The sequence below is a fragment of the Mobula birostris genome, chromosome 1, assembly GCF_030028105.1.
Source record: "Mobula birostris isolate sMobBir1 chromosome 1, sMobBir1.hap1, whole genome shotgun sequence".
NCBI classification, from domain to species: domain Eukaryota; kingdom Metazoa; phylum Chordata; class Chondrichthyes; order Myliobatiformes; family Myliobatidae; genus Mobula; species Mobula birostris.
The window spans coordinates 232,541,741-232,556,515 of NC_092370.1; the positions used below are offsets into that span (position 1 = coordinate 232,541,741).

At 43.6% G+C, this 14,775-nt stretch overlaps 1 protein-coding gene across 6 annotated transcripts in view; it reads right to left on the reverse strand.

Moving 5' to 3' along the window:
- adck1 (aarF domain containing kinase 1) overlaps positions 1-14,775 on the reverse strand; it is a 765,048-nt gene that overhangs the window by 433,727 nt on the left and 316,546 nt on the right. For 5 of the 6 annotated variants that reach the window (XM_072273241.1, XM_072273237.1, XM_072273238.1 and 2 more), the window contains exon 5: positions 2,080-2,238. The exons of the other annotated variant lie outside the window; for it this stretch is intronic. In XM_072273241.1, the coding sequence (XP_072129342.1) occupies positions 2,080-2,238 (159 nt within the window). The remainder of the gene's footprint in view (positions 1-2,079; positions 2,239-14,775) is intronic. 6 annotated transcript variants of the gene reach the window in all.

The window sequence follows — 14,775 nt, forward strand, 5'->3', positions numbered from 1 at the left end:
GTCCACACATTTTAATTCCACTTCCCATTCCGACATGTCAGTCCATGGCCTCCTCTACTGCCTCAATGAGGCCACACTCAGGTTGGAGAAACAACACCTTATATTCCATCTGGGTAGCCTCCAACCTGATGGCATGAACATTGATTTCTCGAACTTCCAGTAATGCCCTTCCCCCCTTCACCATTCTCCATTCCCATTTCCCGCTCTCACCATATCTCCTTGCCTGCCTATCACATTCCTCGGGTGCTCCTTCCCCCCCCTTTTTCTTTCTTCCATGGCCTTCTGTCTTCTCCTATCCGATTCCCCCTTCTCCAGCCCTGTATCTTTTTCACCAATCAACTTCCCAGCTCTTTACTCCCACCTCCCCCGCACCCAGGTTTCACCCATCACCTTGTGCTTCTCCCTCCGCTCCCCCATCCTCCGACTTTGATTCCTCATCTTTTCTCCAGTCCTGCCCGAAACGTCCACTGTACTCATTTCCATAGATGCTGCCTGGCCACTGAGTTCCTCCAGCATTTTGTGTGTGTTGCACTGATTCTATACTGATAGTGTTGAGGACGCAGAGAGTCTGCAAAAGCAACACTCACAACACACTGGAGGAACTCAGCAGGCCGGGTAGCATCCGTGGAAATGAACAGTCAACGATTCGGGCCAGAACCCTTTGTCAGTATTCAGGTTCCGGCCCGAAACGTTGACTGATCGTTTCCACGGATGCTGCCCGACCTGCTGAGTTCCTCCAGCATGTTGTGAGTGTTGCTTTGACCCCAGCATCTGCAGAGTATTTTGTGTTTACAAGTCTGCAAAAGGACTTGGACAGATTAGGAGAATGGGCCAAGAAGTGGCAGACTGAATACAGTGCAGGAAAGCAATAGATCATGCACTTTGATAGAAGGAATAAAGGCATAGACTATTTTCAGAAAATTCAGAAATCAGAGGTGCAAAAGGACTTGAGAGTCCTCGTGCAGGGTTCCATAAAGGCTAACTTGCAGGTTGAGTCGGTGGTAAGGAAGGCAATTGCAATGTTAGCATTCGTTTTGAGAGGGGCAACACAGTAGTGTCATGGTTAGCACAATGCTTTCCAGTGCAGGCAATCTGGGTTGATTTCCCACCACTGTCTGTAAGGAGTTTCTACGTTCTCCCCATGACCACATAGGTTACCTCTGGGTACTCCGGTTTCCTCCCACAGTCTAAAGGCGTACCGGTTAGTAGGTTAATTGGTCGTTGTAAATTGTCCCATGATTAGGCTGAGATTAAATTAGAGGATTGCTGGGAGGCATTGCTCAAGGGACCGGAAGGGCTTATTCCACACTGCACATGGATGGATGGATCGATAAATAAATAAATAAGATTAGTTTTTAACAATTGACACCAACCTATATTCTAAAAGGACAAGAATATAAAAGGAAGAATGTAATGCGAAGGCTTTATAAGGCTTTGGTCAGCCCCCATTGGAGTTTTGTGATCAGACTTCAGCCCCTTATCTAAGAAAGCAAGTGCGGCATTGGAGATGGTCTACAGGAGATTCATGAGAATAGTCCCAGAAATTAAAGGGTTAACTTATGAGGAGCATTTGATGGCTCAGGGCCTGTACTTACTGGAGTTTAGAGGAATGGGGTGGGGGGGCGGGATCTCATTGAAACCTATCAAATATTGAATATTTGGAGAACATGTTGATCTATAGTGAGGGAGTCTAGAACCAGCTTCACAATAGAAGGACGTCCCATTAGAACAGAGATCAGGAAGAATTTCTTTAGCCAGAGGGTTGTGAACCTGCCGAGTTCATTGCTGCAGATGGCTGTGGAGACCAATTCACTGGGTATGTTTAAAGCAGAGGTTCTTGATTAGTAAAGGTGTTTATACTCCTTTGTCTTAAGGTCTGTAGCTTGCACGTAACTCTATGCGACTCTTATGTGAATCTTAATACATGGTTACTTTGCATGAGGAAGTATTGCTGTGTGAGAGCTTGAATTTCTTACAATTACTCTGCAAAAACAAGGCAAGTAGTGATTATCCTAATCATCAGTTACCCAATTCTCTAAGTGTCATGCTCTTTACTTCTGAAGACTTAATCAAATTTACCTCCATCAGAACAACATCCTTGGCACACTGGCTCTGCACTTTGGGATGCTGGACTTTAAGCGCCACCGTCCTTCCATCGTGTAGAACTGCTTTATGGACCTGGGCCCAGGACGCAGCACCAAGGGGGGTTTCATCAAAGCTGGCAAACAGCTGGGTGATCTGCCAAGATCAGAATCAGGTTTACCATCCCTGACATACTGTGTGTCGTAAAATTTGTTCTTTGCAGCAACAGTGCATTAAATATATAAAATATGCAATTAATTACAATAATCAATATAATAATACATTTAATAAGAACTTATAAATGGAATGTCAAGTCACAAGCAGGCTCTGCTGGTTTGCTGTTGCTCAAGAGGGCAATGTAGCTGAGTATAAGGACGTGTAAAAAGACACTGGCCTTGTGAGGCTGAAAGTTTCTGTAGACTTCGCATTGATATACAAACAACAACTACTAATTTCCACCGCATTCTGGGCTACTGAAAAGGATATGCCATATACCATCCCCAGTCCCACACCAAGTCCCCTCAAACTTTCACTAAATAATGTTCAAATTTCAAAGTAAATTCATTATCAAAGTATATATTGCTCTCAGGAACTCACAAACCTCTCCACCATGACAAGGAGACAATTAGATTAGATTAGATTTAACTTTATTGTCATTGTGCCGAGTACAGATACAAAGCCAATGAAATGCAGTTAGCATCAAACCAGAAATGCAAAGAATATTGTTATTTACAAAATAACTGCGAATAAAAAGTGCTACAGCACACAAATATAAAAGTACTGAGACACTACAATATGGATGCAATACTGCTTAGCGCTGTGATGAGAGGTTCAGCAGGGTCACAGCCTCAGGGAAGAAGCTCTCCCTGTGCCTGCTAGTGCAGGAGCGGAGGCTCCTGTAGTGCCTACCGGATGGGAGGAGAGTAAAAAGTCCATGGTTAGGGTGAGATGCATCCTTGATAATGCTTTTCGACCTGCCCAGGCAGCGTTTATGGTAGATGTTCTCAATGGTGGGCAATTGGGTGCCGATAATCCGCTGGGCAGTTTTCACCACACGCTGGAGTGCTTTGCGGTCTGATACGGGACAATTGCCATACCACACTGAGATGCAGTTGGTGAGTATGCTCTCAATGGTACAGCAGTAAAAGTCCGTCAGTATCCTGGGACAGAGGTGAGCTTTCCTGATGCTCCACAGGAAATAAAGGTGCTGTTGCGCCTTTTTGATCAGGATGGAGGAGTTCAGGGACCAGGTGAGATCTTCGGAAATGTGGACACCAAGGAATTTGAAGCTTGGTACATGCTGCTCTACAGCTCCGTTGATGTAGATGGGGACGTGAGTGTAGCTCCTAGCATGCCTGAAGTCCACAATGATCTCCTTGGTCTTCTGGGTGTTAAGGGCCAGGTTGTTGTCGGCACACCACGCGGCCAAGTGCTGGACCTTGTCCCTGTAGGCCGTCTAGTCATCCCCTCTGTCAGGCCAACCACCGTGGTGTCATCTGCAAACTTGATTATCCTCATAGACAATCCTCAGAGATGACACTTGAGGTAACTTACAGTGGCCGATCCGTCTGACCACAGGCAGGTTGTTATAATACAGGAGGAACTGGAGAACCCAAGGGAAACTCATGTATGTAGTCACATATATAAACTCCACACCGCGGAATTATAGAACATAGAACAGTAAATGATCTTATTGACTGGCAGAGCAAGCTCAACAGGCCATATGTCCTACTCCTGCTCCTATTTCTTATGTTCTTATGCACAGCACTGTACAAGCCCTTCAGCCCACAGTGTGTGCCAAACTTTTAACCTACTTCAAAATCTATCTGACCTTTCCCTCCCATTCAGCCCTCCACTTCTCTTTCATCCATGTGCCTATCTAAGAGTCTCTTTAGTGTCCCTAATATACTTGCCTCTCCCACAACCCCTGGCAGCACGTCCCATCACCTCCCAGTCTGTTTGAAACCCTACTTCTAACGTCCACCCATTGATCTTGATGAAATATCCCGTCCTCAAATGGAAAATCTCAATAGATGCTTCCTGATCAGCTGAGTTACTCCAATATTCAGTCTGTGTTGCTTTGGGTTTCCAGCACCTGCAGAACCTCTTGTATCTAAAATCACACCCCCCCATACTTCCCTCTAATCAGCTCATAAAAATGTCCTCTTATATTAGGCACTGCCACCCTGGGAAAATGGCACTAGCTGTACGTTCTGTCCATCGCTCTTATCACATGTGTTTGTTCTGGGTGTTCCGGTTTCCTCCCACATTCTAAATCGGTATGGTTAGAGTTAATGAGCTGTGGATATACCAAGTTGCTGCAGGAAGCATGCGCACACTTGCAGACTGCTCTGCACAAACCTGATTTGATTTGATGCAAACAATGCATTTCCCCTGTATGTTTTCATGTCTCTGTGACAAATAAAACTCATCTTTAAATCTTTAATCTTCAATTTGCATTTCTCAGATATAGTTTGGTAAAGCGAGCATGAGGAAAGTGTGCCTTGGGGACACACAAACCATAAACAACGGCCACCACCTAATCTACATTAACTAGGCTTGTTAAGAATACATTGAATATGTGTGATACTAATTGTTTAAATCATAGCTTTAATGATGTACTCTGCAGTAATTAAATATTGTAACTTGACCACAAAGCATGATAGGATCGAGTCCTAGAAAAGTACTGCACTGAAACAGGCCCTTTGGCCCATCTAGTCCATATCAAACCATTCCAATTGCCTATTCCCATCGACCTGAACTGGGAAGATAGACCTACATACTCCTACCATCCATGTACCTATCCAAACCTCTCTTAAATGATGAAATCGAACTCACATCCACTACTTGTGCTGGCAGCTCATTCCACATTCTCACCGCCTTCTGAGTGAAGAAGTTTCCCCTTAAACTTTTCACCTTTCACCCTTAACCTAGGACCTCTGGTTGTAGTCCCACTCAACCTAAGAGGAAAAAGCCTGCTTGCATTTATCCTATCTATACCCAACATAATTTTGTACTCCTCCATCAAATCTCCTCTCAATCTTCTACATTCCAAGGTATAAAGTCCCAACCTATTCAATCTTTCCTTATAACTGAGATTCTCCAAACCCAGCAACATCCTTGTAGATTTTCTCTGTACTCTTTCAACCTTGCCTACATTTTTTTCTGTAGCTAGGTAACCAAAACTGCACACAATATTCCAAATTAGGCCTCACAAATGTCTTATACAATTTCAACATAACATCCCATCTCCCTTACTCAATACTTTGATTTATAAAGACCAATGTGCCTAAAGCTTTCTGAACGACTCTACCTCCCTGTGATGCCACTTTCTATGAAATATGAACCTGTATTCCTAGGTCCCTTTGTTCTACCACACTCCTCAGTACAAAAGAGAGAGTTTCGGGAGTACAAAATTATCAGCAGTTGTGTTGGCAGTTCGTGATGCATCAGTTAACACAGGAACATTTGGATTAGAACATCTTCTGCAGAAATATTAATTGTTGAGGAAAGAGACAGCGTGCAAAGAGACTTAGTTTAGGGGAATGGGCAAACAAGTGGCAAATGAAATACAATGTTGGAAAGTGTATGGTCATGCACTTTGGTGGAAGAAATAAATGGGCAGACTATTATTTAGATGGGGAGAGAATTCAAAATGCAGAAATGCAAAGGGACTTGGGAGTCCTTATGCAAGATACCCTACAGGTTGACCTCCAGGTTGAATCGGTGGTGCAGAAAGTGAATGCAATGCTGGCATTCATTGCTAGAGGTATAGAATATAAAAGGAGGGGTGTGATGTTGAGGCTCTATAAGGCACTCGGGAGACCACACTTGGAGTATTGCAGTTTTGGGCTCCTTATTTTAGAAAGGATATACTGACATTGGAGAGGGTTCAGAGAATTTTCACGAGAATGATTCCAGGAATGAAAGGGTTACTGAATGAGGAACGTCTGACAGCTCTCGGGTTGTATACCCTGGAGTTCAGGAGAATGAGGGGGGATCTCATAGAAACATTCTGAATGTTAAAAGGCCTGAACAGATTAGATATGGCAAAGTTATTTCACATGGTAGGGGATTCCAGGACAAGAGGGCACGACTTCAGGATTGAAGGATGTTCTTTTAGAACTGGGATGTGGAGAAATTACTTTAGTCAGAGGGTGGTAAATCTGTGGAATTTGTTTCCACGAGTGGCTGTGGAAGCCAAGTCATTGGATGTATTTAAGGCAGAGATAGATGGGTTTTTAATTAGCCAGGGAATCAAAGGGTATGGGGTGAAAGCAGGGGAGTGGGGATGACTGGAAGAATTGGATCAGCCCATGACTGAATGGTGGAGCAGACTCGATGGGCCGAATGGCATACTTCTGCTCCTATATCTTATGGTCTTATGGTTTATTGCCTTGAAAACTGAGGTAGTAGAATAGAGAGCCGAAAGCTGGGTTGAATTATAAGATATGAAATGTGGAAACCTGGGGGATGCTAAGGAAATAATGACTCCTCACAAGATTGTTTGTAGCAGCAATACAGGTGCATCGGAATAAAGAACATACCAAATATGAAAAATAAATTGTACATAAAATCATACAGTGGAAAAAGAGACACAAGAGCAAGGCCTTAAGCGTAGAAAAAGCAAAGTGATAATAGAAACCAATCCATGATAGTGCAAGGGCTGGTTGTAGACTTGCGACCACCTCTGAGGTAGGGTTCTCTCCAAATTACAACTCATCCTGATTTGGACATCTAACTACGCTTGTTCCTACTCACTGTGTAGATACCAGTAGTTCCTGCCACTTCATCTTTGCATTACTTAGAGATAAAGGGAAAACTGGGCAGTCAGGACAATTTGGAAGGTGTAATAAGTACAATCTAGAACATAGAACACTAGAACACAGCACCAGCCCTTCGGCCTACAATATTATCCCGACCTTTTAACCTATTCTAAAAGATCAATCTAACTCTTTCTTCCCACATAGCCCTCCATTTTTCTATCATCCATGTGCCTATCTAAGAGTCTCTTAAATGTCACTAATGTATCTGCCTGTACCACCACCCCTGGCAGCACATTCCACACACCACCGCTCTCAGTGTAAAAAGCTACCTCTGACATCCTCCCCTCCCACCCACACTTTCTTCCGATCCCTTAAAATCAAGCTTCACTCAGAAGGTGGTGAGAGTGAGGAACGAGCTGTCAGCACAAGTGGTGGATGCAAGCTCGATTTCAACCAAAGTTTGGATGGGTACACGGATGGTAGGGGTATGTAGGTCTATTTTCCAAGTGCAGGCCAATGGGAGTAGGTAGTTGGAATGGTTTGACATGGACTAGATGGGCCAAAGGGCTTGTTTCAGGGCTGTACTTTTCTAGGACTCTATCCTATCATGCCTTGTGGTCAAGTTACAATATTTAATTACTGCAGAGTACATCATTAAAACTATGCCATTTCTGCCCTGGGAAAATGTCTCTAGCTATCCTATTGATCTATGCCTCTTATCATCCTGTTTACCTCTATCAAGTCATCTCTCATCCTCCTTTGCTCCAAAGAGAAAAGGCCTAGCTCGCTTAATTTATCCTCATAAGACATGCTCTCTCATCCATGCAGCATCTTGATAAATCTTCTTTGCACCCTCTCTAAAGCTTCTATATCTTTCCTATAATGAGGTGACCAGAAATAAACACAATACTCCAAGTGTGGTCTGACCAGAGTTTTATAGAGCTGCAAAATTACCTCACGGCTCCTGAATTCAATCACCCGACTAATGAAGGTCCACACACCATACACTTCTTAAGCACCCTATCAACTAGCACGACAGCTTTGAGGGACCATTAACCCTGCATCCTGCCCCCCTTTCAAAAACAAGGAGAAAAAACTGCATGTTCGCGCGCCCAGCTCAAGTGCCAAATGATTGTTGAGCAGGAAAAATCTTAAGAGAGGCACAGCAACAGATGGAAGCACGGAGATATGAATATATTGTGCCGGCTTGATGCTCCAGGGATATGAGTGAAGTTCCGCCTGTCTAATTCCAACACACATACTGATCCAGTTGTGTGAAAACCGGGTAACCAGACAGAGGAACTTCAGGTGAATGTGACATGGGTTATTGAGTTCAGCTTAACAAAATATTGAATCCATGTTGCCTGGTGGTTTGACTCCAATTAGAATTATTAGGATTATAGAAAAGGCCATAAAATATGCCCTTGTATGAAGAACATAAAGTCATTTTATTAAAATAAAGACTTCTAGTTAAATATTATATTCACGATATTGCAATATAAAAAAGGAAATTAAAACTTCAAGTCATCCCCAGAAAAAAATGTTCTCCTCAACTCTTATCAATTCTGGGCAATGAATATGAATGTGATGTTTGAAATTCATCCCTCACAGGCGGGAGTGGGTCATTGCTCAGTTGTGAATATCCTTTTTTTTTCTCATTTTAGTGGGGAAAATGAATTTTCCAAAGTTCTTGTAACTGCGTTCTGCTAAGCCCTGAGGGTACTGAACATACTCGCACAGCTTGTGATACAGAGCTTTCTCTGTCAGAAGCGCAGCACATGAAAAAGATAAGCTCAGGAAAGTGGGAGCCATGCCGCAATAACCGAGAATCATATTTCATGTGTCAAAAAACAAACCAGGTCCATTAGCATTAAGTCACCCGAAGCAACAAAAGGAAGAGCACTATCCATCGTTAACTGTTTGATTTAAAATGGGGTTGCTGAATTCTATCTAACTTAGGAATTTGAAATAGTTTTAGGTAAGCAAATACAACATGGATAAAAGGTGGGATTATACACCCAGTAGCCACTTTATTAGGTACCTCCTGTACTCCGCTCTTTAATGCAAATATCTCATCAGCCAATCATGAGGCAGCAAATCAATGCATAAAACCACACAAACATAGTGAAGAAGTTCAACTGCTCAGATTGACCAAACATCAGAATGGAGAAGAGATGTGATCGTGGAAAGACTGTTGGTGCCAGATGGGGTGGTTTGCGTATCTCATAAACTGCTGATCTCCTAGGATTTTCATGCACAACATTCTCTAGAGTTTACAGAGAATGGAGTGTAAAACAAGAAAAAAATCCACTGAGCAGCAGTTCTTTGGCCAAAAACACCTTGTTAATGAGAGAGGTCAAGGAGAAAAGCCAGACTGTTTCAAGCTGACAGGAAGGTGACAGTAACTCAAATAACCACGCGTTATAACAGTGGTGTGCCGAAGAGCATCTCTGAACATAAAACTCTTTGAACCTTGAGCGGATGGGCTACAGAAGCAGAAGCTCACAAACATATACTCATGTATATAATAAAGTACGTGAGTACAATAAAGTCGACAGTGAATATAATTTAATTTAGAAACTTGAAGTAGCTTGTGCATTTGATGACTCTGAGCCTGTACCCACTGAAGTTTAGAAGAATGGGTGGGGAATCTCATTGAAACATATCGAATATTGAAAGGCCTTGATAGAGTGGACATGGAGAGGATGTTTCCTATAGTGGTGGCATCTAGGATCAGAGGGCACAGCCTCAAAATACAAGGATGTCCCTTTAGAACAGAGATGAGGAGGAATTTCCTTAGTCAGAGGATGGTGAATCTATGGAATTCATTGCCACAGACAGTTGTGGAGACCAAGTTAATGGATTTAAAGTGGAGGTTGATAGATTCTTGATTAGTATGGGCATCAAAGGTTACGGGGAAAAGGCAGGAGAACAGGGTTGATAGGGAGAATACATCAGCCATGATAGTATGGCAGAACAGACTGGATGTTTCCAAATGGTCTAATTCTTCCTCTATGTCTTACGGTCTTTTCTACTATCTCGATGTATGGAATGATCTGTCTGGATGGCATGCAAGCAAAAGATTTTCATTCTATCTCAGTACATGTGACAATAGCAAACCACCATTACACAACCTCCTACCTTCAACCACCCATCCCTGCCACTAGACACTGGGATCACCAATCTATCAATAATGATAGTTGCAAAACCCAAGTCCCCAACACTTCTGAAACCACTCTTATGCATAACTGTAGCCAACAAAACCAGGGTTGTCCGAAAGCAAATTTCTTCAGATACTGGATAGTGGAAAGTGGTGGTGTTGTGGATAATGGAGAAGGTTGTCAAAGGTAACAACATGCCATTGATAGGATACAGAGGTGGGCTGAGAAGTGGCAGATGGAGTTCAATATGAGAAAGCACGAAGTGATACACCTTGGAAGGTCAAACTTTAAGGCAGAGTACAGGGTTAATGGCAGGATTCTTAGAAATGTGGAGGAACAAAGAGATCTTAAGGTTCACATCCATATACCTCTTAAAGTTGCCACACAAGTTGTTAGGGTGGTTAAGAAGGCATCTGGTGTACTGGGCTTCATTAGTCAGGGAATTTGGATCAAGAGCCACAAGCTAATGTTGCAGCTCTATAAAATACTGATTAGACCACTCTTGGAGTATTGTGTTCATTTCTGGTCACCTCATTATAGGAAGAATGTGGAAGCTTTAGAGAGGCTACAGAGAAGATTTACCAGGATGCTGCCTGGATTAGAGAGCATGTCTTATAAGGAAAGGTGGAGCAAACTAGGGCTTTAGTCTTTGGAGTGAAGGAGGATAAGAGATTACTTGATAAAGGTGTATAAGATGACAAATGGCAGATATAGAGTGAGAGTGGACCACCAGGGACTTTTTCTCAGCATAGCAATGGCCAATACAAGAGAGATTGGAGGAAATGATTGGAGGAAGGTATAGGAGGGATGTCAGGGGTAGTTTTTTTTTACAAAGAGAGTGGTAAATGAACAGAATGCACTGCTGAGGATGGTGGTTGAGGCAGCTGTTAATAACATTTAAGAGACACTTAGATAGACATATGGATGAAAGAAAAAATGGAGTGCTATGAGGGAGGCAAACACAAAAAAATTTGCGTCTTAGCGCGCTTTTGTGTGTAGATTTTGGAGTTCAACAAAATGGGTTTCATTAAACATAAAATGCCTCACTTCATTTCATTTGCAAAATCCTGCATTGGTGACCCCAATGCCCTAGGCCAATCCGGAGTTCTTGAACATGTCGGTCAACGCAGTCGCTTTCAAACTACTGGAGTTCTGGAAGCAAAATGCAGTTGCTTGGTTCATACAAGCCGAGGCCCAGTTCACTCCGTGAGAAATCAGCACCGACAATACCAAATTCTAATGGACCGCATGCTGTCTCCCCTGGAAAATTACCATCCTTGTTTTAGAATAGACAATAGGTGCGGGAGTAGGCCATTCGGCCCTTCGAGCCAGCACCGCCATTCACTGTGATCATGGCTGATCATCCACAATCAGTATCCAGTTCCTGCCTTATCCCCATAACCTTTGATTCCACTATCTTTAAGAGGTCTATCCATCTCTTTCTTGAAAGCATCCAGAGACTTGGCCTCCACAGCCTTCTGGGGCAGAGCATGCCATATATCCACCACTCTCTGGGTGAAAAAGGTTTTCCTCAACTCCGTTCTAAATGGCTTACTCCTTATTCTTAAACTGTGGCTCCTGGTTCTGGACTCACCCATCAGCGGGAACATGCTTCCTGCCTCCAGCGTGTCCAATCCCTTAATAATCTTATATGTTTCAATAAGATCCCCTCAGCCTTGTAAATACCAGAGTATACAAGCCCAGTCGCTCCAATCTTTCAACATATGACAGTCCCATCAAACCGGGAATTAACCTTGTGAACCTACGCTGCACTCCCTCAATAGCAAGAATGTCCTTCCTCATATTTGGAGGCCAAAACTGCACACAGTACTCCAGGTGTGGTCTCACCAGGGCCCTGTACAGCTACAGAAGGACCTCTTTGCTCTTATACTCAATTCCCCTTGTCATGAAGGCCAACATGCTATTAGTTTTCTTCACTGCCTGCTGTACTTGCATGATTGCTTTCAGTGACTGATGTACAAGAACACCTAGATCTCATTGTGCTTCCCCTTTTCCTAACTTGACTCCATTTAGATAATAACCTGCCTTCCCGTTCTTACCACCAAAGTGGATAACCTCACATTTATCCACATTAAACTGCATCTGCCATGCATCTGCCCACTCACCCAGCCTGTCCAAGTCACCCTGCATTCTCATAACATCCTCCTCACATTTCACACTGCCACCCGGCTTTGTGTCATCGGCAAATTTGCTAATATTACTTTTAATTTCCTCATCTAAATCATTAATATATATTGTAAACAGCTGCGGTCCCAGCACTGAACCCTGCGGTACCCCACTGGTCACTGCCTGCCATTCCGAAAGGGACCCGTTAATCGCTACTCTTTGTTTTCTGTCAGCCAGCCAATTTTCAATCCATGTCAGTACTCTGCCTCCAATACCATGTGCCCTAATTTTGCCCACTAATCTCCTATGTGGGACTTTATCAAAGACTTTCTGAAAGTCCAGGTACACTACATCCACTGGCTCTCCCTTGTCCATTTTCATAGTTAATCCTCAAAAAATTCCAGAAGATTAGTCAAGCACGATTTCCCCTTCGTAAATCCATGCTGACTCGGACCAATCCTGTTACTGCTATCCAGATGTGTCATAATTTCATCTTTTATAATTGACTCCAGCATCTTTCCCACCACCGACGTCAGGCTAACCGGTCTATCACTCCTTGTTTTCTCTCTTTCCTCCCTTCTTGAAGACAGGGACAACATTAGCCACCCTCCAATCCACAGGAACTGATCCTGAATCTATAGAACATTGCCTTTTTAGTTACCTTCTGTTGTTCTTTAAAAGTTTCCCAATCCTCCGGCTTCCCACTCGTCTTTGCTATGTTATACTTCTTCTCTTCTACTTCCCTTGTCAGCCACGGCCTCCCCTTACTCCCCTTAGGATCTTTCTTCCTGTTTGGAATGAACTGATCCTGCACCTTCCGCATTATTCCCAGAAACACTTGCCATTGCTGTTCCTCTGTCATCTCTGCTAGGGTATTGTTCCATTGAACTTTGGCCAGCTCCTCCCTCATAGCACCATAGTTCCCTTTGTTCAACTGTAATATTGACACTTCTGAGTTTCCCTTCTCCCTCTCAAATTGTAGATTAAAACTTATCATATTACGGTCACTACCTCCTAATGGCTCCTTTACCTCGTGGTCCCTGATCAAATCCGGTTCATTGCACAACACTAAATATAGAATTGCGTTCTCTCTGGTAGGCTCCAGTACAAGCTGTTCTAAGAATCCATCTCGGAGGGACTCCACAAACTCCCTTTCTTGGGGTCCAGTACCAACCTGATTCCTCCAGTCTACCTTCAAGTTGAAAACCCCCATAACAACTGTAGCATTACCTTTGCGACATGCCAATTTTAACTCTTGATTTATTTTTAAAGAACTCTTCCTACAGCAAATGCTTGATCCTGAACCAGATCGTGTAACCCTCGCTAATGCCCCCCATGATGGTCTATACAGACTTTGTTCAAATGGCTGATAGTCTCCACTCAGACAGGCAGTGCTGCATCATTCCTCTTCCTTCACTATCTCAATAAGCCCAATCAGCAAGGTTCCCAACATAAGGATGCCTTCCGCTGCGAAAAAGACGTAGCTGGGCCTGTGCTTTTACCACAATCGCTAGGAAGTGCCGACTGCCTCACAGCTTCAACAGTGCCAGCGCATCGGGACATCAGAGATCTGTGAACACCGTGGGTTTCAGCTGCCAGGGTTAGTTACTGTTCATCACCAATGTCCTTTCAGGACGACGCTTCCTGTGTGACATGGGTGCTTGAGTGAGTGTACTGTCAGCATTGCCTATTGATGAGAAGGCAAAGAGTGACAAAGCCTCACTGGAGGCCTTCAACAGCAGCAGGATCCAGACTTACGGGACACGAGGGGTGACACTCTGCTTCAGTGAACGACATTACACATAGGACTTCGTTCTGGCTAAAGTGGCTAGACCTCTGCTCGGTGCAGATTTCTTGTGTAACTAAGGAATTTTAGTTGATCTTAAGAACTGCCAGCTTGTGGATGTCGAGAACTTTGGGTCGTTACTCTGCTCCCCCACTAAGTTCCCCACAGTGAATCTATCAAGCGTATGCACCAACACATGTGAGTTTACTCAACTGCTGGGTGAATTCCCAAACCCCACCAAGCCCACATTCTCCACTACAGTCACAAAACATGGAGTTGAACACCACATTCCCACAACAGCCCGCCAGGCCATGCCCACGGCTTAGAATGGACCCAGAAAAGCTGACAACAGCGAAGGCTGAGTTTGCCAAGGTGGAAAGACTCAGCATTGTACGCTGGCCAAATGGTCCCTAGGATTCACCCCTCCATAGGGTCCCTAAGTTCAATGGTGTCAGCCACCACTCCCGATTGTTATCAGGTCCCACACATCCCAGACTTTTTGGCACATTTATCCAGAAAGTTAATTTTTTCCAAAGTCAGTCTAGTTAGGGGCTATGGTCAGGTGCCTGTGTGCTTGAAGGCCATTCCTAAAACAGCTGTGATAATACCATTTGGCCTTTTAGAGGTTCTGCGCGCACCACTTGGACTGAAAAATGTAAAACAGACTTTCTAGCAGCTGATGGACTCTGTATTAAAACATTTAAGACTTTCTCTTTGTTTACCCAGATGACATATTTGTCCCCAATGCATCCAAATCTGAACATGTATCCAATTATTAACCCTGCTAAATGACAGTTTGGGTTGTCAACCACTGATTTTCTCGACCATTGTACCTCCACTGAAGGTGCGAAAC